This window comes from Conger conger, chromosome 2 (assembly GCF_963514075.1).
Source record: "Conger conger chromosome 2, fConCon1.1, whole genome shotgun sequence".
Lineage (NCBI taxonomy): Eukaryota > Metazoa > Chordata > Actinopteri > Anguilliformes > Congridae > Conger > Conger conger.
Window position 1 is genome coordinate 64,828,510 of NC_083761.1, and position 19,893 is coordinate 64,848,402.

Consider the following 19,893-nt stretch of genomic DNA (forward strand, 5'->3'; position numbering starts at 1 on the left):
AGTCATTTAGACATCATTTTTAATATGACAGTAATTGCAGTAATTCTGGGTTGAAAAACAAAATGATATGGCTCTCTCCTGTGTATGAATAACAGTGAATCCCATTTTTATGGCCAGCCACCATACTAATAATAATATGAAATCAAAGTCAATTTGAGCCTTTTATTCTCTTTTAATTTAAAGCTTGCATTGAAGCACACAGTGTGACTTGCAGTACCTTACTGAGCCCAGTCAGGATTTTTTAGTTGTCCTCCCACTCTTTTCTTGGTTTTATAATATCTGTATGAACATTTTCTTCCTCTCGGTGGATGACGAGGGTGGATGGGTTGCGTTTTATTTTATTTCTTAAGTATAAAGTTCAAAAAAGCATTCATGATTCAGCAGAATGAGACTCGACTGCTCTACTGGCCTTTCTGTCTGCCTCTGTTTACATGGCAGTTTTTTCACAGAGCGTTGAAATGAACTAATGAAGCGAGTTCATACATTTTTACCCTAGGTTGCGTTTAGAGAGGCACGAATGCTTTTTCAATCCATGTCTTCTGCTCAGAGGCGACTCACTGCAAGCACTGTTGTGCAAACAAGCCGTACTCACAGGGGGAATGTATATACATAAATAATTTTTAATGCGTTGATCCATTTTGGATTATGTACATTTATGTGTTCAGCATGTCACCCGTACACTGATGCTTTGTAAATCACAGGAGAGCAAAAACAGCTCTTGGACGGAGTAGGTGCAACGCAGCCCGCCGTACAGGGGCTGGAGCAGACGTCTTACGTCTGTGGGGAAGGTTGGCCCGGAGCCTGTGCCTAATCCACTTGGTGGCTAGAGGGATAGAGGTCTGCTGTTTCTGGTGCTGACAGTGCCTCAGTGCTCACAAACACTAACTTCATTACCAAACTATATATGACTTTGCCTGACATGAAGAAAAAGTGTTCATCACTCATCTGTTTATGAGTCAACACTAATGATGTCAGGGGGAGCGCTGCCAACCTCACAAACTATATTGTATAATTGATTTTTCTCTAAAAGGCCTTATTTATTTGGAAATAAGACTTGTTTTTCATTTCTATCATGCCTTTTTGAGCGTTGGGCAGACACTCCCAATCAGACTCACAAACTAGAGTAACTCCCACTGATCAAAAATCTTTCATTCTAATTACTTTAGACTTTAAGCAGGAGCAGGTTTTCCAGGAGCTGACTGATGACTCGGGACTGTAAAAGTTTCAGCTCCTGTTTGTGCAGTTTAAGGCATTGCTGTAGTAGACAGAAAGTGATTGTGTTTCAATGCGTTGTTGTTTTTGGAGTATTATGATGTCTCTTTCTCTGCAGTAAAGCTCAAGCAAAGTTGTGTGCCTCAGCTTTTTACTTTTAGCTTTGGCAATTACTCACAGAGCTATTAATCAAATGCAATCATTAATACATCTTTAAACATGTAAAGCTGTAATTTTCAAAGCAATATATCACACCGTATATTTATACAATAAATATGTGTGCGTGTACTTTTTTTCATTTACACGACTTATTTTTAGAGAGCTTGCTGAGAAATTAGTCAGTACTTTTACAATGACAGTACTATAAAACCTTGAGAAAAATGCGTTCATTTAACAGGAGGTTATCTTAATTTATGATGTGTATGTGTGGAGCTGAGTCTGCTTACAGACTAAGGGGTGTGTGGTACACACTGCACCCTGTGTTCCACCCCCAGCCCAGCTGGCTCACACAGGCACTCTCTGCCCAGCTATATAAGCAGCTTCTGTCAGAAAGACCTGGAAAGTCCTGCCCGTGATCATTACAGATGAGCCCTTTACCTTTGCAAGTGTTGAAAAGACTCTGTTGACCTGTGCTAAATTACTACAAAATGGAGAATGTTCCTTTCTTTCTTCTCTTGCACACACCCCCCCCCCCCTCCTCGTGTTCCTCTAGTGTCCCCTCGATCGGTGCTTGACTGTACGGTTGCGCTTTTGTTCGTGGAGTTGACGGATAGTCCACCACCTCATTAATCAAAGGTTATCAATTTTTTTTCCCCCTAAATGAAAAGGAGTTTATTTATTTATTTGCCGCGACATTAGGGCTGAATAGCGGCCGCATGCACTCATGTGGTGTAATCCACTTGTCAAAACCGCTTAACCTCCCGCGCAGGAAATAAATCTCGATTTGAAGCGAGGGGCATCAGGCACCTCAGACACCAGCCAGTGCCTGCTATTGTAGGAAACCTTCCCAGCCGCACTTTTCCATCTTTGAAGTGTTAAAGAATGCGTCTGAAGTCCGTTTTGATTATGCTGATTATCACAAATCTCTTTCGCTGGGAACCATGCTCGAGTCCAGTGTGGTGGACACGCTTTCTCAAAGCAATGCAGCATTTTATAGGATCAGTTGAAATGGTAGTTTAAGATTTTTTTCCTCAATTTAATCCTGTAAATTTAATTTCTGTATGCTTTTTATAGCCAGCACTTCATTCACATTTCAGTAATTAGTGAATGTCAGGAAAAGGTGCATACACAAACCTGTCTTAATTGAATTGAACTTTGAATTGAACTGTCTTGGACTGTATGCCTACTTGTTTCTAGTAATGTAAATGAATGACAATTAAAACATAATCTGCTTTTCAGAGCAATTACTGCCATGTTTCAGGAGTTTAGGATTTCCAGCTATCATTAACAATGGCTGGAGTATGGCATTGTGTGAAGCCATTGATTTATTCATTATGTGAAATTAACATGTCTGTTGGGCTTCTGTGTTTCTAGAAAAAAAATATTGGATTTCACAAAGCAAAAGTCCTTATAACATCTCAGGAGAACTGGCTTTTGGTAGCGTGACCAAGTGATTACATACTTCTCACAATGACTTTAACGGTGTAAACAGCTTTTCATCAGAATTACTGTTTACATGAGGGCAATTACGTGATGCTTAATTTAATGAAAAGGACGTTTGAAGATTGCAATCTGAAGTACATGCTGATAGGGACTGCCTAAACAGGGAGATATGCAGCAGAAAAGATAGAGATAACTTGTCAATCAGAACAGCTCAACAGCACTGAACCCTTTTAAGCCTGTGGCAGTTTTTTCTTTCTACTTTTACCTGGGGCTCTGGTTCTTATTTTTGTATTGCTTACTGCGTTTTGTGCAGTAGCTTTTCAAATCATTTACATCGTATTTCCTTGTTTTGAAAGCATTCCCTTTACTACTGTTTGTTCCTTTCAGCTTCTGAGCTGTTTAATAATGTCCATCATTAAAGCCCCATGCACTAATGTTCGCCAGGTCATTTATTATATTGTCTTTTGAAGTGGGGCTCTGTGAGCTTTCACTCAAATTGAGGTAATGGGGGATGCATTTTCTATTCTATATATTTTTTTACAATGGTCAACGAGTACATTCAACTTCGCCTTTCCTTCGTCCCTTTGATTAGCCCGGATCAGAGAAACATCCTTCAAGAAAAGCATTTATGATCTGCAGACTAGTGGCTGAAATGCCGCTTAGAGGAATGCCTTTCATCTCCCATCTCTCATGATGTATTACCTGTAGACTCCCAAGTATGTCTCTCTCATTCAATTTAGCGGAACTGGGATCATTTGCATGGAAATATTTGCAATGAGTCTCTGAATACTTAGAATCATTAGAATATTCCTGGGAAATGCAGTAAGTCCAAAAGAGCTTGCTGTTGATATATGCAAATGTGTGTGTTCAATGATTGACACCTTTATATTCTAGATACATCCAAGCTTCAGAATCCAAGTCGGAAGCAATCTGTTTCCAGAAGCCTTAAACATCTGTTCCATTCTTCAAACAAGTTTGTGAAAACACTTAAAAGGTGAGCATTTGTGTCTGAAATATGCATTTTTACAGTGTGGGAGTCACACTCATCAACAAAAATAGAGAAACTATCCAGATGTTAGTTTTTAATTATTTAAGAGCAAATTAATAACGCATGTGAATGCGGTGCACAGCTCTTGAAAGGCTATTTTATTGACCATTGCCCAGTGGATGTGGCATATATCCTGGGCTCTACACAAATCCAATTGGCGTTTTGGTTGCAGCAGTTGAATTAACTGTTTTTCATTCAACTGCTGCAACTGGTTTTTTTTTTTTTCGTTTTTTTCATTTTAAGCTGAATACTGTGTGTTTGGGATTGACAAATTGTAGAATGTAAGCATTTTATTGTTATTTATTCGCCTCTATCCCAGTAAACGCCACTTCCCCCTTTTTGACCCCTTTCATTTTTCTTTGCTTTTACTTACTTTTAATTAGTTAATTTCACAATGTTCGATTGGAGCATTTCATGCAGTCAGCCACTACAATGACCTCTTTGGAAAACCGAACCAATGGTTGTTATGTCTCCTCATGGCACTTCTCCGCTGTCAAGGCACGATCCAGCTAATCAGTTTATTCGCTCCATAACCTTTTTCCTGAGTGTAACGATGCTGGCGCAGACTGCGTTTCAGCTTGCCTGGGCACGACTCGCTCCTGCGTAATTCAATCATCCACGCTCCTAATCTCTTTGTTTTTCAGGGGTCTCTATGTGGCGGCAGTGTTCTATCACAAGGACAGCCTTCTGGTGACCAACGAGGATCAAATCCCCATTGTGGAGATCGATGACTCCTACAGCAGCTCCATCATGCAGGACTTTCTCTGGTTCGCCAAGGTATTGTACGATGCAAACACGGCGACAGCAAAGCCCCTGTTTTATTCACCGTGTGACCGCTGTTCTATAGATTATACTACAATTGTTCCTGGGCGGCGGTAGGAATATTGTTCAACGGAGCAGTCATTTTGAGAAACAATTCTGGTTCGGTTTTGAACCGAGTGTTAACAAAAAGACTTTGAACACGCTATCTGATGCGTACTGTAATTGGAATAAACAGCTGCCTAATGTGTAACGTTAATTGCGGATAACACCGTTAATCTCTGATGTTAATTAAGGCGGTGCTCTGCCGTCTGTGTCCCCAGCTCTCCTGCATGTGGGAGGATGTTCGGTGGCTGAGGCAGAGCATGTCAGCCTCCATGTCCTCATCCTCCACCCTGCAGGCCCGGCAGAAGATGCTGGCTGCCGCAGGGCAGCTCCAGGTCAGACCCGCAACCTTGAAGGAGTATCTCCTCTCTTACCCAAATACTGGGTCTATGGGGGGAGATTATGGGTCCACGTCTCTTCATACGGTCCATGCGTTACATAGGAAAGCCCACAGGAAAGACTTTACATTACGTTCCAGGCATTTAGCTGACACTTTTATCCAAATCGGCTTATAGTTGATTTGACTATGCAGGGGACAACCCCGCCAAACAGCCCAAGAAGCTGTGCTGCTTGTGGCTGCCCCGGGGCCCAAATGCTCCAGTCAGAATTCTCTGGCTGGCTACCCAATCCTCTCTCCTGCAATGGATTTCTACCTGCTTTGATTCCCCCGCTTACTGCTGTCAGTGAGAAAGGAGTTTTGAGTGAACCACACTGGCTGGCTAACAAAGAGGCTCATTTCACTGGGCTTTTATTAGAGATAGCAAGACTCTTTGAAATAACCACTCACACATGTCCAACACATTAGGATAGGCCACTTTAAAGGCATGCACCACTGAAAAATTGATTATTTTAGCTGCCAAAGGATAGAGGGGAAAATGTAACTCATACCCTCCACTGCTGACTACATATATTAATGTATTTAAAGATACATCTTAACATTGCTTTTTAAAATTAGCTGAGTGCCATTTGAACTTTTGCTTTCCACATAATTAACCCAAAAATGCATTATGTTGAATACAATGAATAACACAATGTGAGTATCTTTTTACAAATTGTAGTGCAGCTGGACTACATGTATGTAACCTGTCGGATTGCTGGCTCCCTTATTTCCCCTCTTCTCATCTGAATGAATAGTTTGAAGGCAGGCTCTAATGGGGATCTGTTTACCAGCTCATTATGAGTGGGAAATGAAACAATTAGTCAGTGAGCTCCGAAGCTGGCTGGGACTGTGTGCCTTTCTGAAGTGTTCAAACAGTGCAGCTGCCAGTGAACTGGCATGCCTAGGGAAGCCAGAGGGAGACAGATAGACTTAAGGGCTCAGACTAGCATCTCTCTGGTTTCCCCTTATATTTAATTCCCCCCGTCTTTAGGCTGGTGTCGGCACATTAGCGAACTGTATCTTTGGTTTGTCTGTGGCAGATATAAGGACGCTGTATTTTTATTATTATTTGCGTACACTGCAGAATCTCCTGGGTAGACATAACTTGGGCAGTGTCTATTATGGTGTCGGCACATTAATGCATCGTTTTTATTTTTGTATATTCAAAATATAAGGACTCTGTTCTTTCAGCTGAAAGCTTTTTCTCTTTCTCTCCCTATCTCTTATTTGCGTACACTGCAGAATCTCCTGAGTAGACATAACTTGGGCAGTGTCTGTTATGGTGTCTGGACATTGGTCCATTGTTTTTTATTTTTTTATATGCAAAATATAAGGACTCTGTTCTCTCAGCTGAAAGTTATCTCTCTCTTATTTGCATACACTGCAGAATCTCCTGGGCACACACAACTTGGGCAGGGTCTATTACGAGCCCATTAAAGACAGACACGGCAATGTTATCCTGGTCACCATCAGGGAGATGGAGAGCCTCTACTCTTTCTTCAACGGGAAGTGGATGCAGGTGTCCAAGCTGCAGAGTCAGAGGAAGTCCCTGTCCACACCCGAGGAGCCCACCGCCCTGGACATCCTGCTCATCACCATACAGGTGCGAGCTCCAACCAATGTGCCAGATGTTACAGCAGTTTCTTCTCTGGTTTGTGGTTACTATGGAGGCATTCTTTAGTGGTTGTGTTCCCTGGTGAGGTTGTGGGCCTGGTGTGCGTTCTAAACAGCAGACGTTTGCAGCCAACTATGTTTGCAGCAAAGTGCTACTGTTGAAGGATTTTAAATGAACATTCCATTTAGTTTGCCACCAACGCCTTTTTAATACAAATAGATGCAGTATAACACTGTTGGCTTGCTGATTTGTTTCTGTTGTGTAGCTTAAGCTAGTTAGAAAGCATCATACACGGAAACAGAGGCACAGGGGAGGATGTATTTTACTAAATCCCTTTTCTGTACTGGACAACATTGCATTTTGCATTGCATTTTGCAATTGGATACTTTTGATTAGAGTGTGTTATGAGAGCCAAATAATTGTAAACTTTTGTTCTCTCTGCGTTTTCCCCCAACTGTTAGCTAACCCTAGCTAACGCTGATGGTGAACAGAAAAAAGTGTTAATATGTCGGCTGATGTTAGCTCACGTTCGCAAACGTTCGCAGTCTTGAATGCACGCCCGGTCTCCGTGTGCTCTCCAGGACATCCTGGCCTTTCAGAGGCGCAGTCAGCACCGCCTCGCCCCGGGGCTGTACCTGGGCTACCTGAAGCTCAGCAGCTCTGTGGATCAGATCAAGGTGCTGGTCCCTCAGAGAGTGCCCAACATGCTGTGCCACTTCAAGATCCGTGACAACTGGAACGTCTCCAGGTAAGAGTCTCTCCAAGGCCACTCCCTGAAGAGATCTAATTAATGAAATAGATCATTTGTTATTTAGCGGACGCTTATATCCAAAGTGTCTGACAGTGGATTAGACTGAGCAGAGGACAATCCCCCTGGAGCAATGTTGGGTCAAGGGGGTTTGAACCACCAACCTTCTTGGTCCCAGTCATGTATTTTACCCCTTAGGCTACAGGCTGTGCCCTCTGATGTAACAAGTTTAATAAGGCTTGATTTGACGCACCATTGTAAAGACATATTAAAACCAAAGCAGTACATCTGTAGATTTGGACCTGAAAATCAGGGAAAAGCCATATATGCTGCATCATAAAAACCAAGAGGGCCTTGGTTGTAATGTATGCAGTACACAATTAAATATGTAGTGAATAACATTGCCCTTCTTTATTGTATCTAATTCACTTTTACATCGTGATATAAACCTCATATTTTGAATGACCCTCCTCGGTAAAGACTTTGCCAAGACCTTGGAAACATATTAAATCCACATTGCAAAATTGTAAATTGAGGTATTTTGACTTTTTATTTTATTATTTCTTTTTGAAGACAAATATTCTGTTTCGCCCCTCCAAAATACCTTTATGCAGTGTTCTTTCCAGAGCAGAGGTTTAACGGCTTGATTTGTGCTCTCTCCCTGCCAGCTTTGAGTCTCATTTCCCAGCCCCTGTCCGCTGTCAGAGTGTGTTTTATCGCTCCGGGCTGAGCCCACCGCCATCCACGCGCTGAAAGCTCAGTCTCCAGAGGAATTCCACCTTATTTGATACTCCTTCTAGAAGGAACCCCTCGTGTGGAGTTGTGTATTTGGGCACTATCAGATATCATTCCTCTTAACTAGGGCTGAAGCAGCCAGGTAGAAGTACGTGCGATGCCGTGAGGAATTCTTGGAGGCCAGACAGCGCGGGTCTACACTGGATACCTCGGGAAAACCAGACCACTTTTTCCCTCATCTGACGTTTTTTCCTCTCATTTTTTTTTTTACTCGAAAAACACACAGGCGCACAGTATATGACAAATGGCACGCTTAATTGAATTCTGCTCTGAATTGAGAGGGTTATATATTTAGAAAATTGGTTGCTTCAATGACCACGATGTTCCCAAGCAGATTTTGAATAAAGTGAGGAGATTCTCACGAGGCAGACGCCTATTGGATGAGCCGATTTATTCTGCTGCCCTGTTGCCATAGCAACGAGAAGGCGAATACCCCAAGACGAGCTGGAGGATTCTCAATGGCCTACCAAAGAACGGGAAAATAACTGAAAGAGGATTAAAATGGTGCTTTCTTTGCTGTTACCTCATGCAATTAATTCACACTTTCTTTCCTCACCCTTTTTGTTGTTGGTTTTTATGTCCGACACAAAATATTATTTGTTTTTGTTCAGTAAATGAACTATTTATTTTAATCTCAGGTCACGAATTTGACCCCAGTTGGTAGGTCTAGACAGGGCACACATTATCCAGCTGCTCAGGGTGGCAGTAAAAAAGTAAATTTACTGTTGCTTTCCATCCGTGGGACTGCGGCAGCCAGCGGGAGTCTAGCGCGTCTGAGACGCAAGTCTTGGGTGAGACGACACTCGTCACGGGCCTGAGGAAAAACCCAGGAGGGAGCTTTTTCCACAAGCAAGCCCCACACAAGCTGGAATGTCCGTATACCCGGGAACAAATGGGGTTCAGTCCTTATCTGTTACTCACATAGTCCCTGCCCTGCAGCTATTGAGCATCTGGGACCCAGAAACAAGCCAGAGCAAAGAAAATATTCCTTTTACAGTCCCCTAAATGTATTTACCAGGTAGGTATGCGGTAAGAATAGGTAAGAATTGGATAATTACCCCTTGTAAATACGAAGAAGCTAAAACTGATATACTTAGAAACACCTCCTCTATTACCTACTGTATCAATTCACGTGTCGATTGTTTCAAATCTTGTAGTTGATACAAGAAGAAATCTTGTAACAAAATGTGTTGATAATGAAATTAAAGTAGAAAGAGAAATGTCAGATATTAAGACATCCTTTTTGAGAGTTTAGGAATTTATACAATACTTACTTTCTATTGGAGCTGTTTCCAAGAAAGTATTATCAAAATTTCTGGGAATTACACGATTAAACTTAGGCTATTGACAGCCTTGATAACTACAAGGTAATCACTTTGATAGGTGATAGAGGAGGTGTTTTCAAGTATTTCAGTTTTAGTTATTTAGTATTTCTAATTTTTCTATTTTGTCAGTGGTAATTACTCAAGTAGGTGCTATTTTTGGCACATATTTACCTCGTAAATACCTATTGCTTACGGAACTGTAAAAGGAAGCTTTTTCAAAACATGTGCACTGTAGTGCGGCACCCAAAAAAGAAAGAGAAAACTCAAGACTTTAGCCGATATTTCTTACTAGGAGCTGTCTCCTCTGTGATTGTGGGTGAGCTAAGAGTAGTGTTATTGCTGTTCTAGCGACCCGTATTGCATTTATATTACATTTCCATTGATATGATCTATTAGCAGCTCGAGAAGTGGACGAAAGAAATAACAGTGTCTGTATTTGCCCCAGTGGTCACAGAAAAATATAACAGATGTTCCTATGAACTTTAAATAGAAACCCTTTATATTATACACATTTCTCAGACATTTTACCAAGTATAAATAAGTCAAGTAGTTATCTCTCTGTGACAAATTGCTTTCTGTCTCTGTTGCACTTTTGTCTCTATAACAGTAATTATCTGCTGGTTAGCTTTTTCGGGTCCTCTGTAAACTCTGCGATAATCCCTCACTGTCAGCCAAGATATTAATACGGATAAATGGGGAAGGCTACTGGTACTTGATCCTGCGCTCTATGCTGATATAACAGAAGCCTGGTCTCTGGGGATATGAAAACACACAGCCATGTCAGGGGGAAAGAAGTGCAGCGTGTTTACTTACTCCAAGTGTCTCCTTCTCTGCCTAGAGATGAGTGGGACTGGCTCCAGAGGCTGTCTGGCCCAGTGTATGTGGAAAGTGTGGATCAGACAGCCGACAGCCACACTCCTCTCTTCTTCTATGAGCTCCAGGTGGCTGTAAAAGGCTTTCTCAAACAAATGAATCTACCTCTTCACCAGGTAATTCATCTGTGTGCTCTAGCATTGTTGTGCCTTGTTTCTTTCTCTTTCATGGTCAGCATGACTTGGGAATGTTATTTTGCTGAAGCCCCAGACACATACATACACACACGCACACGCACCCACACAAACACATATGCATGCACACTCACACACACACACATACAGACGTGCATACACACACACACACACCCACACACACATATACACACGCGGACACACACGCACACACACACAGACGCACACATATACAGACACGCGCACATGCACACACACACACAGACACACATACAGATGCACACAAACACACATTTGCAGTTTCAATTCCTAGCAAGGTACCCTTTCACTTGACCTGAACTTCTGCAATATACAGAACATCATGCTGTATGAATGGATGCAATATAAACGCCATGTTAAAAGGTGTGTGTCACTCTGGATAGGAGTATAAAGTAGTAAAAAGAGTCTAGTAATATAGAGCAGTAAGCAGACCCTGATAAAGACCTCAGGCTTTAATTCTGTTTGTGAAAAACAAAACTTTTAAATCGCATCTGAAAAGATCGAGGGCATTGATGCAGCTTTTAACGCTCAATTATTTTGCCTTTTTGTGCATTTGTTTTTGCTACTAAATGTATTCATTAATGATTGGAAGCGAGGGGTTATAAGATGAGCTTAGAGACTTATTTTGTTCACAGTAATGTACTGTGCTTTTTCTTTTTCTGCCAGCTTCATTGTTTTTTTTATGCGCTCTGTATTGTGCGCATTGACATTTTTCTTGTCATAAATTCAATTTTCCACTATCTTGCCATCTTACCTCCTGGCCGTACGTCTCACAGAAAATCCAGATAATAGCGCTTCTCCAGTTTGTGTGCTTCAGTAGTCACAGTTCCTCAAAGCACTAAAGATTTATCATTTTTGAGATAAGAACACTTTGCTACTGAAAGCTTTTTTTGAGGTTTTACTGTACTGTAGGTTCAAGATTAACAGGTTACTACTATAGTAAAGTGTGGCAACAGGCCATTACCCTGAAATAAAATAAGCTTAGCAACACTCACACTGAGATTAATTTATATTGTATCAGAGCTGTAACATAAAGTGTTTCATTATCACACATGCAACAGTAATATATGAGAGGACCACACTGTGGGCACCTTGTGTGAATGGATGGGTCTCACTGTGGGTGTAGTGTGTGCAGTCTGTGAATGGGTGTAGTGTGTGTAGGGTGTATGATTTGGTGTAGCATGTGCAGGGTGTGTGAATGGGTATAGCGTATGCAGGGTGTGTAAATGGCTGTACCATGTGCAGGGTGTGTGAATGGCTTTAGAGTGTACAGGGTGTGTGAATGGCTTTAGAGTGTACAGGGTGTGTGAATGGCTTTAGAGTGTACAGGGTGTGTGAAGTGGGTGTAGCATGTACAGGGTGTGTGAATGTGTGTACCGTGTGTAGCATGTACTGAGTGTGTGGATGGCTTTATCGTTTACAGGGTGTGTGGATGGCTTTACTATGTACAGGGTGTGTGGATGGCTTTACTATGTACAGGGTGTGTGGATGGCTTTACTATGTACAGGGTGTGTGGATGGCTTTATTATGTACAGGGTGTGTGGATGGCTTTACTATGTACAGGGTGTGTGGATGGCTTTAGCATGTAAAGGGTGTGTGGATGGCTTTACTATGTACAGGGTGTGTGGATGGCTTTACTATGTACAGGGTGTGTGGATGGCTTTACTATGTACAGGGTGTGTGGATGGCTTTAGCATGTACAGGGTGTGTGGATGGCTTTAGCATGTACAGGGTGTGTGGATGGCTTTACTATGTACAGGGTGTGTGGATGGCTTTACTATGTACAGGGTGTGTGGATGGCTTTACTATGTACAGGGTGTGTGGATGGCTTTAGCATGTACACGGTGTGTGGATGGCTTTACTATGTACAGGGTGTGTGGATGGCTTTAGCATGTACAGGGTGTGTGGATGGCTTTACTATGTACAGGGTGTGTGGATGGCTTTAGCATGTAAAGGGTGTGTGGATGGCTTTACTATGTACAGGGTGTGTGGATGGCTTTAGCATGTACAGGGTGCGTAAGTGCTGCGCCTTAACCCCTCTCCTCCTGTGCTTGTGTGCATGTGTCCCCATCCAGGCCAAGCACTTCCGTCTCTATACACAAGAGGTGCTGGAACTGGGGCACAATGTCTCCTTTCTTCTCCTGCTGCCTGCCTCAGACGACGTCTGCACCGCCCCAGGACAGACTAATCCTTACACCCTGCATTCAGGGTTCCTCAACCTCCCTCTTCAAATGTTTGAGCTAGGTATACTGGCTTCTGTTTCACCTACAATATTAGCTCAGTGGCCTTATAAAATCCACAGATTCCTATCTGTTCCTGCTGCTCCCAGCGGACCAACAATAAATCACACTTGTGGCACAGACTGCAGCCTCCTCTGTAGTTTTGAAGGCTTCTGCCCACAGAGACCTAGAGAAAACAAGGCATTTCGGCCCCAACAAATAACTGATGCCACAATTAAAAATCGAACAGTGCTTAAAGCCTAATTCTGACTGACGATGTTTTCTTAGAAAAGATCTCTCCATTATAATGCAGCATGCATTTTTAACAATAGGCTTTTTGTAACGCCATTACAACATATCACTTTGTTTTTACAAAATGAGGAGAAATTAAACAAATGCAAATGTTATGTACAAACAAGGGTCTCCATCGTTAATTGTAAATAGTATGAGTAAAATTAGGCATCGATAAGATGGCTTTTAATCTCTTTTTTGTTTGCAGTTCACTTTTGCACTTACAAGGAAAAATTCATCAGCCTTTACTGCCGCCTCTCCTCGGTTTTGGAGCTTGATGCACTCATTACCCAGCTGGCCTTGCGGGAGGCCATCTTGGATGCTGAAATCGCAACTGCAAAACAGCGGCACCAGCACATTCTAGACTATATTCAGGTATGTCGGGCATCAAGCAGCCCTCTTACAAACTATAACATGTGGTTTTATTTCAGTCCCACAAATACCACAGTCATTCGGGTTTGTTTGCTTTCCTCTAATGCAAAACATTCACATGATATTTATTAAAAAATCTCTCCTCTTTTATCTCAGTCCCAGAATATCATATGTCTTGGTATTGACAGATATTTTTATAAAGCAAAATGTTATGCATGTTTTCAGGTACGTACATTGGGAATATTATTAAATTAAAAGGAAAATAAAAAATGCTGCAAAAATAACTGAAGCAATAATCCAATTACTACAGTTTATTGATGTTATAAAAGGTAACTGCTGCGCTTATAAATTCTAAAGTAGCATGTTTTCTTTTTAAAAAATGAACTTGCATCCTAGCTCATTCTCTGAACTTTTAAAAAGTTTTTTAAAACTTTTTGGCAATTAATTGTGAATCACCACACAAGCACATGCATGTTTGTGTGATTCTAGTATGCACAGCACTTGGAAAAGTACCACACAAACCACAGATAGTGCCAAAGAGACACGGGAATGTGTATGTGTTTGTGCCAAAGAGAAAAATGGAAATGTGTCTGGATGTGTGTGTGTGTATATGCGCACATGTGTGTGTGTGTGTCTCAGTTCTGCAATATGGAATCAATTATAAGGGAGTGTGAAAATGTTAATGTGTTAGGTAAACCAGGCAGTGTCTGTCAGAAAACACATGATGTGAAAAGGTGGTAAGGTTAGGCTTATTTTCTTTAATTTTGACCTCAGACCATTTCCATCACTCGTGATCGCTATCTGAAGGAGACCCTTTGCTGCCAACTCTAATTTTCCTTGGTAGCCTTCTGAGGGTTACAGGGGCACCGGGTGAGAGGACAGTTTCTCTGCAATGAGTTCAAGCCAGGCAGGGCTCAGAGGGAAGGAGAATATACTGTGAGGCAAAGAGCATTTGTTCTGATGAGATGAATATCCATCATATGGTTTCTGCTTTTGAAAAATGTAATAACATCCTAGGTTCAGTCTCAAGCCCTTAAATATTTTAAGTTTTCTACCTGCTAGTCTAGATACTTCATAGTCACACACGCACACACACACACGCTATTGTGATCAAATTCATTGGTGAAAATGTATAGAAATGGTGCAGTTCTCAGGTCCCCTGTAATACATGTTGTTGTAGTCAGTGTGCAAAAAAATAATTTAAATAGAACAGTGCAAACTCTAAAAGTACAAACATCTTCTCTGTTTGCTCATTTACTATTCAGCTCTGCATTTAAACCTTATCTCCAAATGGCCTGTGGCCCCACTTATTATTTTAACTGAATCCTCTCAGATTTATTCAAGAGGAAATGTCAGTCGATGGGCTCCGTAGATTACTTTTCCCCAGCTCCTTCAGCTGTCTCTATGCCAGACAAACACCAACGCAAAGAATTTAGCCAAGAATTCCCCTACTAGCTATTCTTTGTGCACACTCCTCCCTGTGTAGTAAAAACAGTGATCCCATATCAACTTAGCAGCCAACCTTGCTGTAGCTCACAGTTACTGTATGATGACTGAAGTAAATGTGCAATTTAACAATGTTTAGGATGTCGCTATATCATAAATATGGGCTTGCTTCCATCCAGCATTGTAAACTTGAGTAAATGTATTTACCCCTTGAGTGCCTATAAAGTACAAGTTTGCACATATTTAATGTTGCCTATATCTCTCAGAGACGTGTGTAGAGGGTGACTAACCTAAGATCTGAAATGCAAAAACTACAGTGCAGAAAGATCCACTTGCCTCTGGCAGAAGGCAGCCAGTGTATTCAATTTTAAGTTGAAAATAAAAGAAACACCATCTATACTGCTTCACTGAATGCACTTTTCTTCTTCGCATCAAAAACTTTAGCATACTTTCCAACGGAGTCATCCCCTGGTGTCAAGTCTCATTCCTTGAGCATGTTGCTCTTGCCGTTGGTGCCAGAAAGGGGTCTAATTGCTCCACAAAGTGTACTTTCCTGGTGTTTTTGCATAGGTTTTTTCACTCGCTTATTTTCGAATAAGCCACACATTATAAACATGATTTCAAAAGGCAAAACCCCCATGGGTGACTTGGTTTGATTGGGAATGTGAACATGTCAATAGGAGACAGGCTGCAAGGCTCCGGCTTTGAGAAGATTGGGGGCATGTCCTGATGTCTTCTGCCCGCTCTACTGTGATTGTGCACTGAGCAGTTGTTTACAGTTCATGGGCAGATTCATGTTTGATTGACAAGCTATTACCATTGGTTTTCCTGTCATGTCTAATTGTGGCATTATGGTAAAGGTATGAACAGTCTAGCATGTATTGCTGAAGAAAGCAATTGTGTTTTAATTCAATCATAACTTTATGACTTCTTTGCAATGAAACAAATACATTTCTGATGGATGTATTCAGTAATGTTCTGGTACTTTAAAATAGCAAATAAATCAATGTGCCTCACACTTATGCAAGAGTCTACACTTTGACTGCCTTCCTTAACCCTTTCCACTTTGCCCCCTTAGAGGGCAATTTCCACCTATTTTGTAAAAGTATCAATGTCTTAAAAACTATTTACTGCACACACATGGTTGAAGACTTTGTATTGTACCATTCAGAAATTTGAGACAGAGCAAATTTATGTCAGAGTATGTACATACAGTGTACACAAAACATACATTAAAATACAAAGAAATTCCAAAAGGACTTATGTTTTTGTAGTTTAGCATTGAATATCTCAATTCTTAAGGCAAGCACCGACCTAGAACGACTTTATATTTGTGCACAAATTTGGTAAGGATATTGACAAGCATTCAAATTTCTCAAAAATATGCAGTTTTCCCAAAACCCAGATGTCCTGAAATGTCCACAAATATCTCCAAATACAAAACATGTGCATATCTATTTGTCCAGGCATAAGAATGATCAGAAAAGCCAATTTTTCCATTCAAACTTATTTTTTTTATACAAAATGTAAAGAAAATGAACCTGCACGTGTGTTTTATTCACATGAGAAGATGTTTTTTTAAAGTATGCCCAAAGTGTCCAAAAAGGACTACTCACCCTGTTTCTTCTTATATTGGAACATGATTTTTTGATTTAAAGAAATGGATTGTTAAAATATGCCTTTTATTGTCTGGGTCTGTGGCCATGGTTAGGGTTGTAAACCGTGAGTGTGATGAGGGGGAGGCTGGAGTTTTATTGCCCTGCTTTTCAAATAAGAGGCTGATAAGCATCTAAACTACTGTTCTCGCTAGCGGAGAGTCTTTTTAACAATCTGGCATCACCATTTTGTGGTTTTATTAGGTTGTGGTTTATATATAATAATAATATGAAGACTGAACCACAAGGGGGCAGCGTTTATTGGGTTAATATTGCTGCTTAAAACAGAGTCAAATATCTGACTTTGAAAGTCATGAAACCACATCTGTGCTCTCATCCTTTGTGCATATTATCATCATTCATCATATATGCTCCTGTCTCAACTCCTATCCTCTGCTGGAATGCACAAGTGAATGCTCGTCATGCTTGAGGTTGATACAGGACTAGTCAGTATGTGTCACCCATTACAGTAACCAGTAAATTATCAGCTTTGGTGTGTTACTCACAGCAACATTTCTGTGCAATGTTTCACCCATAAAAGAGAGAGTTTAGGATGATAAGGTTATGTCTGCGGAATATACAAAAGCCTTGAATTTGCAAGGCCCCTATCATACACTGTTTGATATTGAACTGTATTTTGTGAACAAAAATGGATACACCTTGGTAAATAAGGGAAAAAAAATACAAGCAAAGCAGAGGCTCCCATGATGGGATTTTAAACCGATATAAATGTTGGCTTTGTTGCCTGTAATTATGACAAGTATGGCTGAAGAAAAACCTGAGTGACCTCTAAGGAGGGGTAATTGTTGGAATGCATTTGGCAAGACCAAAGCAACTTCTCATGTCTAAGGTTATGAAAGCAGTATTTGACAGGAAGTTACGGATAGACTTGAGAGACTTGACTCACTCTGCTGAGCGACCCGCACTAATGCCCTTGCCTGCATGGCCTCCCCGCTGTGCAGCAGATGGACGAGATGAGAAAGGAGATGCGCTGGATCACGGACGCCCTTCAGTACGCCCGCTACAAGCAGCCCCTGGGGGGCGTTCCCATAACGTGGCTGGTGGACTCCAAAAGCGAGAGCACCGTTCAGAAGAACGACTCCACCTCCTCCAACATGGACTACCTGCCCACCCCCTCCCCGTCACCGGAGATGCGCCGGAGGAAGGCTGTGAGCGGTACGTCCTGCCCCTCCGCCTCACAAGCTGTACCCCTCGCCCCTTTTGAACGTTCAGCTGTCTTTCATCATCGACCTCTTTGTCCCTTCCATGTTGTATCATTCTTTTGTTTATCCTTTATCCAAAAAAACCTGACAAGGATTTTAATTTCTTTCTTCATGGGGACCTGGGTCAAATATGTAATTGTTTTGGATTCAAATACTTTTCTACACTTTATTGAACTTGTCTGTTTTATTGAAACCTATATAATTCTCTCAAAAAAATTGTCTCTCTTGGTTGGCTTAATTGCACCAGGCATTGTCACAGATAAACATTTGAATAAAAGAAGAATCTGCTTATTTGACCCTTATCTGGCTAATATATCCATATCACATTACTGATATTGTCCAGTAATGCTGGTAGCGAATAGTGAATAAATGAAGAGTAATGAGGACCTTATTTGGATGCATGCTTCCAGATTCGCAGCCTGGCTCGGATGAAGAGGGCTGCTCCGAGGTGTTCCTCCCGACAGACAGCGACTACGATTCGAGCGACGCACTGAGCCCGCGCGACCTCGACCTGGTCTACTCCTCTTCGCAGGACATATCCCAGCAGGCCGTGTGCGCGCTGAGCGGCAGCGCCCCGGACGTGCTGCACATGCACGACGTCAGATACAGCGTGTGCTCCAAGGACAGCCTGGAGGAGTCCTGCTCCCAGAACATGGAGGGTCTGACGCTGGCCGGCAAGGCCGCGGAAAAGACCTCCAGCGGGAAGCTGCTGGCCAACCCGCCGACCAAGAGGAAGCTCCTGTCCAAGAGCCAGCCCGCCCAGCACAGCTGCTTCAGCGGACCCCACCGCTGGCTGCGGGTGCAGAGCGAGAGCCAGGCGTCCTCCCTGTCCGAGGGGGTCTACACGCAGCAACGCGACTCCGACCTGCCACTGGAGTCGGCCACAGGGGGCGCCGTCAGCATTTTCACCGGCCTCCCGCAGACCACCTTCGTCACCCACGCCTCCTGCAGCCTGGAGGAAGGCCGGGCCGCTCAAAAGGAGCCCAGGCAGAACGTGCGCAGGATCTTCGTCGAGCCCTGCAAGGAGACGTCCCCCAGCAAGGACGTGAGCGGAGTCAGAGCCGAGGCGGCAGCCCTGTACGACGGCTCCTCGGCTCAAGACGTAGACTCCGACGACCAAACTAATGCTCAAGTGTCTGAAATACTCAGCAGCACGCTCTAGGAGTCACTGGTTTGACTTTATGGATCATGCTGTGGCCTCCTTATGCCAGTATCCACTTCCTCATCGTGGCCTCTTTGTGTAATTAGTCCTGATTCCAACACGCAGGCATGTACATTTGAAGTATGAAGATGTGTTCACAAGGATTAAAGCAAGTGGGTACTGCATCCTTTCCATAGAATGTATAAACAACCAAAGTTGCTGGTCAACTGTTTTAAGAACGTAAATGTCATGGCTTTGACTGTTAAAATGATAATAACCAATGCAACATGAACTGAAGCACTGCTTTTACTATTGAACTTGAAACTCTGCTATCACTTTATGCTATACGATAAATGGCAAGTAATTTAACAATAGCTCAAGTGTAAAAGTTTTAATGAATCGCCATTAATTTATGGTCCGTAACACGTGGTGGGTGTTGGATTTTCAGCATTTGAAATTTTCTTAATTGGAATAAGAATTCCTCTAGTTCTTATATGCCAAATCATATAAAACCCATGATATGGTGCAGAATTACATTTGACTGACAGAAAGTCTTGGATTCATTTGATGTATTTATTTTCCTAAAGATCTGGGTTTCTTACTCCGTTTCAATGCGATGCTGCTACACAGCCATGTGTGTGTTGTGCTAACACAGACAGCAGTGGCCTCCCCTATGAAGTATATTGCTATCATCACTGTAAACATTTAGCAGAATATTTATTCTATCCAATGTATTAAAATGCCAGTATTTCTAGCATAGGAAATGCTAACGTTTACTTGACAAGGACTGCATCAGTCTTAACCTGGTTATTTTTCCAAATGAAACCAAAAAGAATAGAGGAGAGATTACTGGGGTCATAGATGCAGGAAGGGGTTGATATTTGGATCTTGGGCTGACTCTGACCCTAGCCT

General features: G+C 42.1%; 1 protein-coding gene across 1 annotated transcript in view; it reads left to right on the plus strand.

The window, feature by feature from the left end:
* ankfn1 (ankyrin repeat and fibronectin type III domain containing 1) overlaps positions 1-19,002 on the plus strand; it is a 46,252-nt gene extending 27,250 nt beyond the window's left edge. The window contains exons 9-18 of the mRNA XM_061230488.1: positions 3,709-3,808; positions 4,507-4,639; positions 4,945-5,061; positions 6,493-6,708; positions 7,302-7,468; positions 10,427-10,577; positions 12,710-12,878; positions 13,353-13,519; positions 17,580-17,793; positions 18,251-19,002. Coding sequence (XP_061086472.1) covers positions 3,709-3,808; positions 4,507-4,639; positions 4,945-5,061; positions 6,493-6,708; positions 7,302-7,468; positions 10,427-10,577; positions 12,710-12,878; positions 13,353-13,519; positions 17,580-17,793; positions 18,251-19,002 — 2,186 coding nt within the window. The remainder of the gene's footprint in view (positions 1-3,708; positions 3,809-4,506; positions 4,640-4,944; positions 5,062-6,492; positions 6,709-7,301; positions 7,469-10,426; positions 10,578-12,709; positions 12,879-13,352; positions 13,520-17,579; positions 17,794-18,250) is intronic.
* The last annotated feature ends 891 nt before the right edge of the window (positions 19,003-19,893 follow it).